General features: G+C 41.2%; 1 protein-coding gene and 1 long non-coding RNA gene across 6 annotated transcripts; one reads left to right on the top strand and one right to left on the bottom strand.

The window, feature by feature from the left end:
- Positions 1-1,800: 1,800 nt before the first annotated feature.
- LOC145521654 (uncharacterized) lies at positions 1,801-12,198 on the bottom strand. Its single transcript, XR_014065565.1, has 4 exons — positions 10,909-12,198; positions 7,816-7,927; positions 4,702-4,734; positions 1,801-3,068 (listed from the first exon to the last, which is right to left on the bottom strand). It is a non-coding gene; the product is annotated as an uncharacterized LOC145521654 (long non-coding RNA).
- An 8-nt stretch (positions 12,199-12,206) lies between these two features.
- Positions 12,207-15,322, top strand: TPBG (trophoblast glycoprotein). Of its 5 annotated transcripts, none has more exons than XM_081530429.1 (3): positions 12,207-12,283; positions 12,543-12,662; positions 13,016-15,322. In XM_081530429.1, exon 3 carries the CDS (start codon positions 13,366-13,368, stop codon positions 14,626-14,628), a length of 1,263 nt encoding a protein of 420 aa, XP_081386555.1. In that variant the 5' UTR covers positions 12,207-12,283; positions 12,543-12,662; positions 13,016-13,365; the 3' UTR covers positions 14,629-15,322. The 5 variants fall into 5 exon arrangements, with proteins under 5 accessions (XP_081386555.1, XP_081386553.1, XP_081386552.1 ...); XM_081530427.1 differs by having other exon boundaries at positions 12,543-12,646; XM_081530426.1 differs by having other exon boundaries at positions 12,543-12,642.
- The last annotated feature ends 968 nt before the right edge of the window (positions 15,323-16,290 follow it).

The raw sequence follows: 16,290 nt of genomic DNA on the forward strand, positions 1-16,290 counted from the left end.
TCTAATTTCCACTGTGATCAGAGAAATACTTTCTATAATTTCAATCCCCTTAAATTTATTGAGGATTGTTTTATAGCCTAGCATATAGTCTATCCTGAGCATATACTCAGACAAATGTGTATTCTGATGTTTTTGGGTGGAATTTTCTATAGATGTCCATCAGACTGTTTTGCATATAATGTTCAAGATTTCCATTTACTTTGTTGATAGTCTATTTTGATATTCTATCTATTATGGGGGAAGGTAGTGAACTCCTGAACTGTTTTTGTCAAATTGTCTATTTTTCCTTACATTTCTATTTGTTTTTATTTCATATATTTCAGAGCTCTGATGTTGGGGACATATAGGTCTATAGTTATTATAACATTCTGATAGTTTGACTCTTTCATTATAAATTGCCCACTTTATCTCTAGTACCATTTTCTTTTCATTTTAAAGTCTATTATATTTGATATTATTGTAGTCATTCTAGCTTTCCTTGGTTGCTGTTTGCATGATTTTATCTTTTTCCATTCTTTTACTTTCAATCTATTTGTATCTTTGAACCTAAGAAGCTTCTTCTGTAGACAGTAAATAGTTGGATCATGTTTCCTATCCAATTTGACAATTTCTGCCTATTGATTGGATTATTTAACCCATTTGCATTTAATATTATTATTGATATAGCTGGATTTATGTTTGTCATTTAAATTTTTATTTTCTACTGTCTAATGTAATGACTGTCTAATGTCCATCTAGTCAAGGCTATGGTTTTTCCAGTAGTCATGTATAGATGTGACAGTTGGACTATAAAGAAAGCTGAGCACTGAAGAATTGATGCTTTTGAACTGTGGTGCTGGAGAAGACTCTTGAGAGTCCCTTGGACTGTAAGGAGATCAAACCAGTCCATCCTAAAGGAAATTAGTCTGAATATTCATTGGCAGGACTGATGTTGAAGCTGAAACTCCAATACTTTGGCCACCTAATGTGAAGAAGTGACTCATTTAAAAAGACCCTGATGCTGGGAAAGATTGAAGGCAGGAGGAGAAGGGGACAACAGAGGATGAGATGGTTGGGTGGCATCACTGACTCAGTGGACATGAGTTTGAGTAAACTCTGGGAGTTGGTGATGGACAGGAAGGCCTGGCATGCTGCAGTCCATGGGGTCGCAGAGTCAGACACGACTGAGCGACTGAACTGAACTGAACTAAACTGATGTCTTTTTGTTTTTGTTCCCCCTACTGCTCTAGTTTGAATTAAGTGACTATTTTCTAGAGTAATACTTTAATTACTGTGATTGTTTTTTCACTATTTTTAAACTTATTTTGTTAGTGATTGCTCTAGGGGTTACTATGTACATATTATCACAATCTATTTCAGATTGAAGCAAACTTAACTACAATGTGATATAGAAACATTACTTCCATGCAGTGTTATTCTCTTTCCCCTTTCCCACTATCATTATTATACATGTCACATGTACATATGCTATTAATCCACCAATAGTACTATCTTATATAATTTTATATGTATTAAACAGGCTGAGAAAAGATGGGAACAAGTTTATATAGAGAGTTTGTTATAGTAATCTTTCTATTTACTGATTCTGGTTCCCTATGTATGTTCTAAGGATTCAAGTTACCCTCAGGGGTCATTTCCTCAGCCCAACACAGCTTTGCTCTCATCTACCCTCTTGGTGCTGCTATTGTCAAATATATTACATTTCTATATGTTCTGGTCCAACAGTACAATTACAAGAAAAATATACAATTGTGTTTTAAATTAGTTAAGAAATAAGAAGACATATTCATTTATATCATCTTATAACTAGAATGAATTATTTGTTTATTGAAAATGTTAAGTTTAAAATAAAAGATTGAATATTGTGTGGCTCCATCCACCCACCCCCTAACTCATATGTTGCAGCCCAATATGTTTGTGTTAGAAGGTGAGGTCCCTGGAGGTAATTAGGTTTAGATGAAGTCATTAGGGGGAGGCTCCCATGAGGTTAGAGTTCTTACCAGAAGAAGAAACACCAGAGCTTCCTCTCTTGGCCATACACACAGAAGTTGTATGAGCAACAGGCAAGGTGGTGGCTGCCTACAAGCCAAGATAAGAGGCCTCAGACTGTAACCCACCCTGCCAATACCTAGATTTTGGACTTTTCTAGGCTCTAGAATTGTGAGAAAAAATGTTTAAGTCACTCAGTTTATGGCATTTCACTATGGCTTTATGGCATTGGCAGCCTGAGGTAAGACATTAAATTAACAACATCGCATTTAAAAACATCTCTAAGATTTGTTTTGACCTCAAGAGGGCTTTTCTTAGCTCTCTCTTTCACTGACTCCCTGGTGAACTGGTTAGACTATGGTTCTGCTTGTTGTTTTTAATTATAGGAGCTTTTTGGGGGGTGTGAGTGCCCTAATTTAATAAGTTAAATGTTAGTTTCTTTAAGATATATTAATCAATTGAAAAAAATCAAAAAACCCATTGGAACTAAATGGGCAAAAGATATGAACAGGAGGAAATATAAATTGTTTTTAAACATATGAAAAGATTTTCAACCTCACTTATAATTAAAAACTGCAAGTTAGAGCTATGCAAAAATAACATTTTCATGTTCAAGATTGGTAAAAATAAAAAATGATAACATAGCCCCAACATTGTTGATGGGAATATACAGTTACAATAATCTCTAAATAGTGCTTCCCAATACCTATCAAAATTACAAAAGCCCATCTTTTAATTTCGAAGCTCACTTCTCAGCATTTATTCAAAGAGATAGTATTTACGAAAAATGACATGTGTACTGAGTCATCGCTGCATTGCTTGTAATAGCAAAAAGCTAATAATCTCTTAATAGGAGGTTGTTGAAATAAACTGTGGTACATCAGCTTTAGCATGTGATGTGCCTTGGCTGACAGCATGGTGACAGATGTGATGGAAGGAATATCTTGAAAGACATGGATAAGGCTTGCTCGCTCTTGTGCTTCTACTGCCTCAGCTGCCATTCCATTGGTCTTGGGAAGAACGTAACAGCCATTTGGAGCAGAACTGTCTTCAAATAAGGTGTCTCAGTCAAGCCCAACCTAAAATAGAGCCCACCAATCAATTTGCAGATGTGTGAGCCAACTGAGCTTAGCCAAGTTTGCCAACCAAGTCCAAGCCAAACCATCTAATTCTCAGCCAACATACAGATGCATAAACTATGCTTATAAAGAATTGTTTTAAGCCACTGAGTTCTCAGTGATTTATTCAGTGTTTTTTCTTTTTATTCAGTGAGTTTTAGTGGTTTATTACACAGCAAGCAAGGTAGCTAATTATACTATCCAGTGAATACTGTCTGCCCATAAAAGAATTCTTCAATACCCAAATAATGTAGAATCTCTGAGTCTCATGGTTCAGTTAAATGTGGTTCAGAACAATGTGCAGTGTTCACTTTGTGAATGGAAATTTGTGAAATGGAATTTGCCTACACGTGCATAAGATCTAACTGGAAAGATACATACAGAAACCTGATAAAAGCTGGTTGTCTGTGGAGAAGTTAAATGGAAAGCCAAGGAGCAGGAGTGAAAGGAGGTTTTCCTTTTATAACCTTTCTGCCACTTTTGAATTTTCAACAGCTTAAATGCATTATATATTCAAAAAAAGAAATTATTTTTTTAAAACTCAGTCTATTCATAGAGCTCCAAATTCTTCTATCATCTAACAGAGCAGAAAACAATCTGAAATCAGTTAACTTTTTATTCTCTTGACAAGGGCCAATTTTGCTTTGATAACTGCAGAATCTTTATTATTTCCTTAAATTAGGAGTTTCAATGATGTTTATCGAGGAGTAGAACTCTATTATCATTTCCTTGTAGCTAGAATATATATGTAAAGGACTCTAAAAACTCTGTTGTAAGGAGACAAACAACTTGATAAAAAAATGGACAAATGAATTGATCAGACACTTCATGAAAGAAGATAATACAGGTAACAAATAAACACACATTAAAAGTTACTCAACATCACTGAAAAATTAAAAGCAAAAGTAGATACCACTACACACAATTTAGTATATCTAAGATTTAAAAATCTAATGATATCAAGTGTTGGAAGGATGTGGAGCAACTGGAACTCTTCTTCACTAACATAGAGGGAACACTTCTTCACTAATGGGAAGTAATGTAAAATGGTATAATCACTTTGGAAACTCAGTTTGGCATTCCTGATATCTACCATATGACCTAATCATTCCACCTCTTGATATTTGCCAAAGAGAAATGAAAGTATATGCCCACAGACTCAAATATGAATGTTTATCACAGCTTCATATGTGATAGCCCCAAACTGGAAAAAGTCCAAATGTCTATCAATAGGTAAAGGGATAAACAAATTTTCCTATATCCATATCATAGAATACTACCTAGTAAAGAAATGAAAATGAATCACTGAATACTCATAACATGTATAAATCCCAAATTAATTATGCTGAGTGAAAAGAAGCAAGATGAAAAAAGAGCACATACTATATGATTCCATTTATATAACATCCTAGAAAATTCAAACTAATCTATAATGACAGAAATCAAATCAGTGGTTGCCTGGGCATGGCTTGGGGTAGGGGTGACATGTAGATAGAGAGATTACAAAAGGTCATGAGAAAACTTTCGAGGGTGATGAACTCATTAATTTTCTTGAAGGATGGTTTCAAGAATGTATGAATATGTCAAAACTTACCATTTTGTCACTTTAATTATCTACAAAAGAAAACTGAAGAAGAAACCAAATGTTAGTATTTGTCAAGCGGAGTAGTTGACACACAAACTTTCATTATACAATTCTCTGTTTTTATGTGTTTTCTCTGTTTAATAACAAAATATTTTAACTCATTTAAAAAAGGAAACTAGATTTCTCTCACTTGAGTTGATTTAATAAACTGATGGAAACAATAATTTTCATGAAAACAGGGCTTTTGTCTGTTTAATTCACCATTTCATCCCCAGCTCTCAGGATAGGGCCTAGAAGCACTTATACCCTTCAAAGTGACTTATCTAACACACAATGAATAAACTCAATTTATTCACACTACTGGTTATTTTCTTAAAGAAGATTTCCAATTCCTTATGGTAAAGCTTAGAAGTTACAGAATAATTTTAGTGATTACCTCTCCTGGAGGGTGCCAGGAGAATCAGAAACCTTTACATGTAATTGCTTGTATTCGGGCAGCTTGCACCAGCAAAGCCCTATTGTTTGTTGATAGGTGGCATCCAGACTGATTATTGAACACTTAGTGGTCAGTGACTGAACCATACTAGTTGTAAACTATTTTGAATATTATCCCTTTGCAAATGTCATCACACAAGTATTTCGTGGGTTCAAGTGTCTGTTTATGTCACACATTTCTCCTGAAGGCTTTTGTTCAAGTTCAAAATAGGTATCCTTTGACATGCACTTTGCACCCAACTCCTTTATTCTAACATTTTAAATGAATTAAAATATTTGTTATTAACTACAGAAAACACACAATATCCACTCACTGTTCAGGCCATAAGATTTGATGCTGGCTTGATTTTGTTTCCCTAGTTATTTTTTTTTCACTGCCAAGGTAATATGACAAATTTCTATTCCAAAATACACAATATTTTCAGTCTTCTCTTCTGGATTTTTGTATGGGGGAGCTAAACCAAATCTGATACATATTCGCTTTTTGGCTTTAAATATCTCAAGCAGTGCTACAGGCAACTTATTGACCTATGTCCTTTAGCTCACCAGATATGACTTGGAAAATAGATTAAAGACACCTGGGTCATATATCTAAGCCTTGGCCCAAGTCTATCTTCTGAACCTCTGCCATGGACATGCACTAGACTGTCTATCAATGTGCCAGAATTAGAAAATTTTAAAGAAAAATAGCTGGCTTTGGAGATGGCTCTATTTGGAAGACAAAGTAAATTCCATACAAAAAGGCATATTAGTAAACATTTATTGAACTGTATTAAATTTAATTGAAATTAATTAAATTTGGATGGTAGCTACAATTGCAATTGCTCCATTGCTGTGCTGAATTCCAGTTTTGGTTTAGAACCCAGTTTGGGCAAGGACTAGAGAAATGGAAAATCTTCAATGTCAACTTCAAAGTTGAATTAATTTACATTAGAAAAAGAGTATTAGGCAACACTACTGAATTAAATACTTATTACAATTTCTTTTGAAAAGACAATAATTACAAACAAATAAGCTAGGTCTTCTTCAAGTGAATAAGTTCACTGTTCTATCCTTTACTCTAGGTATTTTTCAGCTTCCTTACAGTAAATTTGACACTTCCATCTAGAATTATTAGGATTTCTCTTGGACATCATTTAAAATATAGAAGTTATCTATTATGTCACATGTTTTAGAATTATAAATGCCTGTATTCTCCCCTCTATGCTGAATAAATCAACAAGATTTATAGATTCTACCTCAAGTATTTATATGGGTTATTTTCAACCTTTTTAAAAACAAGCATTTTATAATGCCTTTATATAAAGCATACCTTCACGTAAATTTTAAAAATATATATTATACTAACTATAATATAAAAGAGAAATAAGAGCATAATTAAATAATAAATAACAGGTAGTATAATACATAAATGACTATGCTGTTGCTGCTGCTAAGTTGCGTCAGTCGTGTCCGACTCTGTGCGACCCCATAGACGGCAGCCCACCAGGCTCCGCTGTCCCTGGGATTCTCCAGGCAAGAATACTGGAGTGGGTTGCCATTTCCTTCTCCAGTGACTATACTAGAAGACCTAATGAAGGGTTAATTGCACCCCAGGTGGCATAGTGGTAAAGAATCTGCCTACAATGTAGGAGACCCAGGTTTGATCCCTGGGTCAGGAGGATCCCCTGGAGAAGGGAATGGCAACCCACTCCAGTATCCTTGCCTGGAGAATCCCAAGGACAGAGGAGTGAGTGGGCTACAGTGCATGGGGTCGCAAAGAATTGGACACAACTGAGCGACTCACACACACACACTTATAAACAGGCTAGGACTTGAGAAATTAGACTAAGATTCAAATTAATAGTGAAAACAGTTTGTCTTTACATAAGACATTTTGAAATAAGAATTACTGTAAATGCAATAAATACAAATGCACACGGATATGGTTGATTTGTATTAGTGATTCAAATACCATGAGCAACACAGCTGTCAGAGATACAATTTTGGTTGCGTCCCAAACAAAACAATATATATTTTTCCTTTGATGAACACAATAGCTGTCTTCCTGGAAAATTCAGTGTATATTAAAACCATTCTGTAAGTATTTGCAATTTAAATGTAGGTTGGTTGTTTAGGTTTTTCACCTACAAGAATGCCTAGATGGATACTTGAAAGTCATGTAGGAAGCAGGATAATTTTTCATTATATGATACTGTCCCTTTAATTGCAGGATATCTAACATCCCTGGCCTCAGGAGGCTAAATGCCAGTAGTTCTCCCCATTGACCCAACAACCAGAAAATTGTTCCAACGAATATCCAAAATGCCCACTAGGGGCAGTGTCACCCCGGAGAACCACTGGTCTACATAACTGTTCCTGCCTTGTCAATCTTTTAACATTGCTTTGGTTTAGTTCTTGAACATCTATCACTTGGCTCTCCCAATTTCTCTGTGTCCCTAGTCTCTCTGCCTGTGAATTTATCCTTCAAATAGATCGCGAAGGTGATCTTTGTAAAATGCACACCTAATCATGTCATTCTCCTGCTGAGTATCTTTGGAGGCTTCCCAGCTCTACAGGATGAAGTCAAACTTTTCAGAATAGAGGGCAGTAATCCTATCCCAACATATATCAAACCCATGCTCCTACCACTCTCTCCAATGCGTGCTGTGCTGTGCTCTTCCCCATGTGGTCTTTAGAACTGAACAAGTTTTCTGAGTCTTTCCACCAACTTGGCGATCTTCTGTCTGGCAAGTTCCTACTAACAATTCAAAATGCAATTCAGTTATTACTTCCTCAAAGAAATCTTCTTCAATCTCCCTAGTCCACCCTGACCTTTGCACTCACCCTGTTTTGTAACTGGTAGGTAGCCCGTGTTCACCACTAGACTGTGAGATGTCTGAAGGCAGAGATATTTATCCTATCTACTTTTATATTCTAAGAACATCAAATAGGTAGAGGTATACAGTAAGGTCTTAAAAAGTTAAACACATTTAAAGTTGAATAATCCTATAATGTTATTTGGAAAGTTCTGCAGATTGCTATATAATTATTTTTATTTACCTTTCAATATTTTCCCATTCTTAAAGAATCATATATTTCCATCAAGCTTAATCTTTCTAATATTACAGCCTTTTAGCTTGTTCTTTTTTAGTAATTACTTAATTTCTGATAAATCCTGAAATGTCCTCGCTTTATTTTTCTTTTACCAGCTTCAACTCCCATTGTATTGACTCATGAAACAAATATGTCCTTTCAACCCATTCCCAAGTTGGTATTTTTACTTCATTTAGTGTCTATATCTCAGATAAGAAGCTTATTTCTTTCTCAAATGATTTGAAATCAGCACGAGAAGAGTTTTCTTTAGTCATTAATAATTAAAAAATGTTTTTCATGAATGTATAACTTTTTTCCCCCAAACTGACTGTCAACTTGATAGTGCTGGTTTTAAGTGTTGATTCATGGTTTTACAACATGTGTGGTTGATGTTCACCAATGTTTAATTTTGTTTTAGAAATTTTTTAGATTTGAGAGTGTTCACCTTTTTTAGTTCCTTTGCTAATTTGCAAAATTAACTAGTCTCAAATAATCTTGATGTTTGTCCGTGCTGGACCACATGGTTTCTCTCTTCTGGTTACCATTGGGGTAACCATAATCATCTGTTTTTTTTTTTTTTTTTTTTTTTAATACCACATTGTTCTTTGCCTTCCCAGAATTTAGTAGCAATATTTCAAAAATTTACTAATGACTTTCCTTTGGGTCATTAGAAGAAAAATGGTTCCTGTAGAAACAATGTGCTGCATAAATAATAGTGCAGAGACATTTTCCTGGAGGCTACAGTGTGACCTATGAAATACACTAGATTGGTTCTTCTCCATTAGGACATTCAGATCCTTCTTTTATTTTGGAAGGGAAGAATAAATGGAGGAAAATGTGCTTTGAAATTCTCTGTCCTGCTTTAGAGCATGTAAATAGCATCATGAACAAAAAATTTTCAAGCTGTCAGGAGTTAAGCAAGTATGATAATTTCGGATAATTAAATGCTTAAGACAATCAAAATAGAACTCATCCTAGTAAGCTTTTCTCACTTGAAGGAGAGTTCTTCAAAAAGTAGTTACTGATCTTACTGTCTTTCAATAGGACAGTTTAAAAATGTGGTAAAACAGTCCATACGACATTTTGCAATCTTTAAAACAAAGAAAGTATACCTATATGTATGGACACAGAACGATACATAGTTGTTTTAAAATTTTAAAAATCGTGAATAATGTAATACATAGACTATGATCCCATTCATATAAAAAAAATTAGAAACAAAAGTAAAATATATACAAACAGAGAGACTGGAAAGATACAGTAAACTGCACTCAGTGTTCTGCAATGAAAGCTTTTTATTTCTGTTTGTTTCTTCCACCAGGTTATGAACTCTTCTGTTAACAGACCAAATATAGGATGCCCAGTTAAATTAGAACTTCAGGTAAAAAGGGATTTTTTTTAAAGCATAAGTATAACCCAAATATTGCATGGAGCATATTCATACTAAAAAATCATTCATTGTATTCCTGAAATTCAAATTTAACTGAGTGTCCTGTATTTTTATTTGCTAAATCTGGCAATTCTACTTGAAGGACACCTTAGACTATCCACCCTTGGACTCCTATAACTAACACAGTTAGAGTGATTTGGTGGGTACAGAACAAATGGTGAGTGGGAGAGTAATTAAGATTAAGAAGAACACAATAATAACAGGCAATTTTGCCAAGCATGTTAGATATCTTATCTCAATTCTCATGGAAATGCCATAATGTTTTATTAGTGGTCCTATTTTACAGATTAAGAAACAGAAGTATACGGAAGCCACACAGTAAGTGGTGGAGCTAGAAATGACCCCAAATTTTTGAGTCCTGATTCAGCAGCCATGACCAACTAACTGCCAGCTGCAGGCAGGTAGAAGAAAATCAGGAGAAAGCGAACCAGGGGAGAGGCTTTGGTTCTGCCTAAGGGATGCAGTGTAAGACTTTGCACAATCGCCTCAATTTTGCCTAGAGGTGGAATGTGAGATACACATGAAAAGCAGACAATCTGGCCCAGTCCCTACCTCCACCACATATTAGAAGAATATATTTCGGCTTCAGTTTTCTCCTCTTTAAAACTGGAATGAGTACCTGAGTACTGATGGGAAGAACAAATGAGATGATTTCTGTAAAGTGATCAGCAGGAGGCTTGGCAAGTAAAAGACACTGTCAATGTGAATTAGTCTCAGCTCAGAGCCCCAGTTTTTTCATTTGTAAAACAGAATAATTAGACGAATAACTACTGGTATCTATATTGCCAAGCTGATGTGAGATCAGATGAGAATATATCTTTCTAAATTCTAAAGATATTTAGAATCTTCTTACTCTCCTCAATAGAGCAGAACCAGAATACCAAGGCAGAACATTAGTATTTTTTTCCCATGAGTAACTAATTTTGTTTAAAAATTATCATACAGTAAAACTGATTCAGTGTACAAGGTTCTATAAATTTTAACACATGTCTAGACTTATGTAACCACCACCACCATCAGGATACAGAACATGACTCCAGCTTTTGAGATTCTTTTTTTGAAAATGTTTCACATTCATATTACAAAGCACTTTTAAAAACAGGAAAAATATTTAGGTAAAAGTGCTGAGGATGCAAATGAACATAACTGGCTTTTTGCACAGATCTTTTGCAATCTTCACACCCTCTAGGTCTCACCTGGGCCCTTCTTGCTGTTGGCGGTGCAGTCTATTTCTTCCCACAAAAGTAATCAAGAAGCGACTGGAGAGCTGGGACCTTTCCTTCACACTAAAGGCAGGCCCACGTCATAGGCACAAACTTCGGCATTCCTTATTGGATCCTTTTTATATTACCAGATCTTACTTTTTGCAACTGTTTTCTCTAACTGCCATTTTCTCTCTAAAATGAAGAACCTTGAATAACCAGCACTTTCTCACTCTTTTAGCGAAATTATTTTTTCGGGACAAAGGAGACAGACACTCACTGAGAGAACAAGAATAGAGCTTTCAGGACCCCAAACCTCTCCGGGGTAACAAATTCTCTCTGTAATCAATCACTCCCTGTCTCCTACCCCAATCCCAGCCTCTCTGCCCCTTGCCTACCGGGCGCATCCTGCGGCGTCAGACTTGGGTTACCAAACTTCTGTCCTCCCTGGCGGCCTCCCACCCCCACCCTGCGAGCTCTCCCAGCTAACTGACTTGCACCGACACAGGGCCGCCACGCCTGGGGAGGGGGGCGGGCCCACTTTCCGGGTGACTCACGTCCTCGCTATTTGCCTTTTGTTTCTAGGACGCTTTGGCGGCTGTTTTCTTCCCTCTGCTTTTAATTTGGGGAGCAGGAAAACTAATGAATCAAGAGTGAATCTCTTCTCCACTCATCTCCCCCCACCCTCCTTCTTCTTCAAGTTGGCTCTCTCTCTTCACAAGTTCCGTAACTATCCAAGAAGTGTGGGGGAAAGCGGGGCGGGACAGGTGGGGACGGATTAATTACACCTAAACCCGAAGTTGGCAGTCTAAAGCATCACTTGGCTGGGGAGCCTTTCCGAAACTCCCTTGCAGGCAGCTGGGCGTTTTCCTGCTGCCGCTGTACATTTGCAGCACATTTCTTTACGCTCCTGTTCTGTTATGCCTCAATCTACCTGGTTACCGCTAGATCAGGGCGAATTTCACGAGATGTACGAGCGGTTTAGTTCCAGCCCAAGGTAAAACCCAGTATGCAAAATGAGGAAACACCAAAGGATGCCAGGGAAGGGGGGGAGAAAAAGGGATTCCCTCACCTTTTCCGGCACATTCCTTGTCAATTTCCACCAGGAGGAGGCGCGCGGTCTAGATACCCCCTCGTCTCCTTTCTTACATCCCCCTACTGAGCGCAGCCCAGGCTCGCCGCGCAGCCGGAGCAGCTCCTCCGGCAGCCCTGGCCCTCCGCACCCCCCCCTCCCCGCCCCCCGGGTTGGTTTTTCCCAGCTGCGGAGGTTGGGCCAGGGGCTGGGGTGCGAGGAGAGTCGGCGCCTGCAGCGCGGAAAGGGCAAGTCGCTGCGACTCTGGTGAGACTGGGAGTTATCTCGGGTGCGGAGGTGAGTGCTGGGGAGCAAGCGGAGAAGGCGAGAGCCTGGGGTGGGGGGCGGGGGGCGGCTCCGGGGCCCCTCCCCATCCTCAGGCAGGAGACTAGAGCCGGTCCGGGGGTCCCACCGCCGCTTTGTTTGCGGCCTCCCCCCCCCCACCGCCCGCTCCCGCCTCCCTTTTGGAGATGACTTGAACGCCCTCGGGTCTGATGGGGCTGGCGGGGGCGCGGGCTGGGGACGCCAGCCGAGTGCTTTCCATTTAATCCTTAAGGTCCTGAAAGACATCAAAAGACTCCTGTAACCTGAAACTTGCCTCGCGTCCAAACCTGGACCTGGAGGAGAGGTCCGGGCGGGGGCGGAGACCCCGGAAGGCAGGTCCTCCGCGGAGGAGGTGGGGGGAAGGAGCTGGGAAGGAGAAGTTTTAGTCGGGAGGCGCTGGGGATTAAGCAAGAAGTTTAGACGCGGGGGACGAGTCTGGTCGGGGAGAGGAGGAGGGCGGGAGCTGGGAAGGGTATATATAGTGAGGGCTCGGGACACAGCAAGACTGTGCTTCGCCCCTCGGGTCGCCTGCCCCTCTGCTTGGGTAAGGATGTGCGTGGCGCTGGAGGAGGCGAGGCCCGGACGGGCTTTCGGAGGGAGGTCTCGGGTACCCGGTGGGGTCGGCTAGGCTCGCGGAGGCCGATTCCTGACCTCGGGGAGCCGCGGGCGCCACCACGCCTCACGCTTGTCTCCCGCTTGTCCCAGGTCGCGCAGCGGATCCTGCGGGAGGCGCCAACTAAAGAGGCGGGAGGTGCCACCCGGGGGCAGCGGCCGCAGGACGAGCAGGAGGAGGAGCGCGGAGCCGAGCGTCCCGACCGGCCGTGCGTACTTTCTGGAGGGAAGGGGCGGGGGACTCGGCCTCGGGAGGGGGGCGCCCGGTGGCCAGGGGGTTGGCCAAGTTCCGGCGGCGGCGTTGGCGGCGGCCCTCCTCCGCTCCCACGAGAGGAAAGTTTTCTCCAGAAGCTTCCGGCCGGCCCGCGCCCTCCGGAGCCCCGTCTCCCGAACCTTCGGAGCGGGCGGCGTCCCAGCCCGGCTCCGGGGAGACCCGAGCCGCGATGCCTGGGGGGTGCTCCCGGGGCCCCGCCGCCGGGGACGGGCGGCTGCGGCTGGCGCGGCTGGCGCTGGTCCTCCTGGGCTGGGTCTCCTCGACCTCCCTCCCCTCGTCGGCGTCCTCCTCCACCTCCTCGGCGTCGCTCCCGGCGCCCGCGGCGTCCGGCCAGCCCCCTCTGCCGGGCCGATGCCCGCCGCCGTGTGAGTGCTCCGAGGCGGCGCGCACCGTCAAGTGCGTGAACCGCAACCTGACCGAGGTGCCGGCCGACCTGCCCCCCTACGTGCGCAATCTCTTCCTCACCGGCAACCAGCTGGCCATGCTGCCCGCCGGCGCCTTCGCCCGCCGGCCGCCGCTGGCCGATCTGGCCGCGCTCAACCTCAGCGGCAACCGCCTGAAGGAGGTGGACGCCGGCGCCTTCGAGCACCTGCCAGGCCTGCGCCAGCTCGACCTCAGCCACAACCCGCTGGCCGACCTCAGCCCCTTCGCCTTCTCGGGCAGCAACGCCAGCGTCGCGGCCGCCAGCCCCCTGGCGGAGCTCATCCTGAACCGCCTCGAGCCCCCCGCAGCCGAGCGGCAGAACCGGAGCCTTGAGGGGATGGTGGCGGCGGCCCTGCGAGCGGGCCACGCGCTGCGGGGGCTCCGCCGCCTGGAGCTGGCCAGCAACCAGCTCCTCTACCTGCCCCACGACGTCCTGGCCCGGCTGCCCGGCCTCCGGCACCTGGACCTGCGCAACAACTCGCTGGTGAGCCTGACCCACGTGTCCTTCCGAAACCTGACGCACCTCGAAAGCCTGCACCTGGAGGACAACGCCCTCAAGGTCCTATGCAACGGCACCCTGGCCGAGCTGCAAAGCCTGCCCCGCGTCCGGGTCTTCCTGGATGACAATCCCTGGGTCTGTGACTGCCACATGGTGGACATGGTGGCCTGGCTCAAGGAGACCGAGGTAGTGCAGGGCAAAGGCAGGCTCACCTGTGCGTTCCCGGAGAAAATGAGGCATCGGGTCCTCTTGGAACTCAACAGCTCCGACCTGGACTGTGACCCTTTCCTCCCTCCATCCCTGCAGACGTCTTATGTGTTCCTGGGTATTGTTTTAGCCCTGATAGGTGCCATCTTCCTCCTGGTTTTGTATTTGAACCGCAAAGGGATAAAGAAGTGGATGCATAACATCAGAGATGCCTGTAGAGATCACATGGAAGGGTATCATTACAGATACGAAATCAATGCGGACCCCAGATTAACAAACCTCAGCTCGAATTCGGATGTCTGAGAAGAGAGTGAGGACAGAACCAGGACAACTCTGCATGAGATGTAGACTTCAGCTTTATCCCGTCCTAGGCTTGCTTCACCTCCACCCTCCACTGTAGCCGCCAGTGACCTTGACTGAAAGCAGTGAAGGGAACTTGCTCCCTTCCTATGTAAAGTTTCTTGGTGTGTTTTGTTACTGTGGGACAATGAACAACTGTGCATAGTGTTTTATCCTCTTCCTTCTTCTTGGAACTCGACATGTGTGGAGGGATGTTTTCAAGTTTCAGCATGAACATGGCCTCCTGGCTATCTTTCTCTTAGTACAGTTCAAGGTGTAGCAAGTGTACTCTCACTGATAGCATTCAACAAAAGCTGCCTCAACTTTTTTGAGAAAAAGACTTATTTCATAAATATCAGTTTTATTCTCATGTACCGAAATTGTGGAGAGAATGATTGCATTTCATAAACTGCCTGCAGACCTTAGCAAGCTCTTCAGAGTAACTCCATAGTCCACAGGAGCCCCTGCATCCGAGAGCATGCTTACATTTTACTGTTCTGCATATTTCAAAAAATAACTTGCAACTTCAGATAACTTCTTGACAAGTTACTTTTTTGATTGCAGTTTATATGAAACTATGCTGAAGTTTTTATAAACTGCATCGAGAGCCAACAAACTAAATTGTGAAAAAAAAATTCAATAAAGATTCTTAAAAGAATTACAGCTGTGTTCAAGTTTGCTATTTGAAAAAAAGATTAGGAGCAGTGATACTGAATGGTTTTGGTTCTGCTGATAATTAAGCTGTTACTTATTATAGCTGAGAATGAAACAGGAGCAGTGTCTTAAACAGATAGGCTTTGGCGATAGATTTGAGATGGTGGATCCTTTCACGATTTACACAGGGAAGTTGAATATTCATGTGAAAGTTAATGCTATTCATTAAACAATTTTTTAAAAGCATTATAAAGTTGGTAAGAAGGAAGATTTCTGTAAGACAAACAGTTCACATTTTGGGTTTTTCCTAGGCTGATTAAGTTAGGACAGAACAAAATTAGTTACATAATAAAACTCTCCATAGAAAATTGTTCTGTGGATTTTTAGAGCAGAGTGTGAAACAAATATAATGCAAATAAATGTATGAAATTGAAGTGTCTTAAGACAATATTCTAAAATAAAAGATTTTAAAATGTAAATAAAAAATTCCTAATACAATGTAAATTGGAACTTAGATTTTCTTGAGAATATATTTTTTAAATGCATAAAATGGAACATACAGGGTTGATGGTTTGATTATCAGAGACCCTGCTAATGTGCTTAAAAAATTGTTATGGTACGATATGAATTTGAGGAAATAACCAGAGATAACTGTCTATAATTATAAACAAGTGTCTCAATATTCAATTCAATATATTCAATTCAGTATTTAAGAATTTGGGGACATTTTCGTTTAAGCTAAATTCAATGTTAGCATATACACCTTTATGAAGAACGAATCACATTTAATGGTAAATAAAAGCAATTGGTTAATGAAGTGGTATTGTCAACGATAGGCAAGATTTTCTTTTTTTTTCAGTTTATTATTTGCCAGTTAAGCTTAAGAGTAAATTCCATTAATCTCTAACCTCTTATATAAAGTGATCTTAATTTAGCTATTATTGTTTAATTTAAACTGTAGGTAAATTTGTA

The sequence above is a fragment of the Giraffa tippelskirchi genome, chromosome 9 (assembly GCF_054371585.1).
Source record: "Giraffa tippelskirchi isolate mGirTip1 chromosome 9, T2T-mGirTip1v1.2.pri, whole genome shotgun sequence".
Classification (NCBI taxonomy): domain Eukaryota; kingdom Metazoa; phylum Chordata; class Mammalia; order Artiodactyla; family Giraffidae; genus Giraffa; species Giraffa tippelskirchi.

What these genes read in the sequence shown, in the direction of transcription:
- TPBG (XM_081530429.1), top strand. Translation starts at nt 13,366, where the DNA reads ATGCCTGGGGGGTGCTCCCGGGGCCCCGCCGCCGGGGACGGGCGGCTG.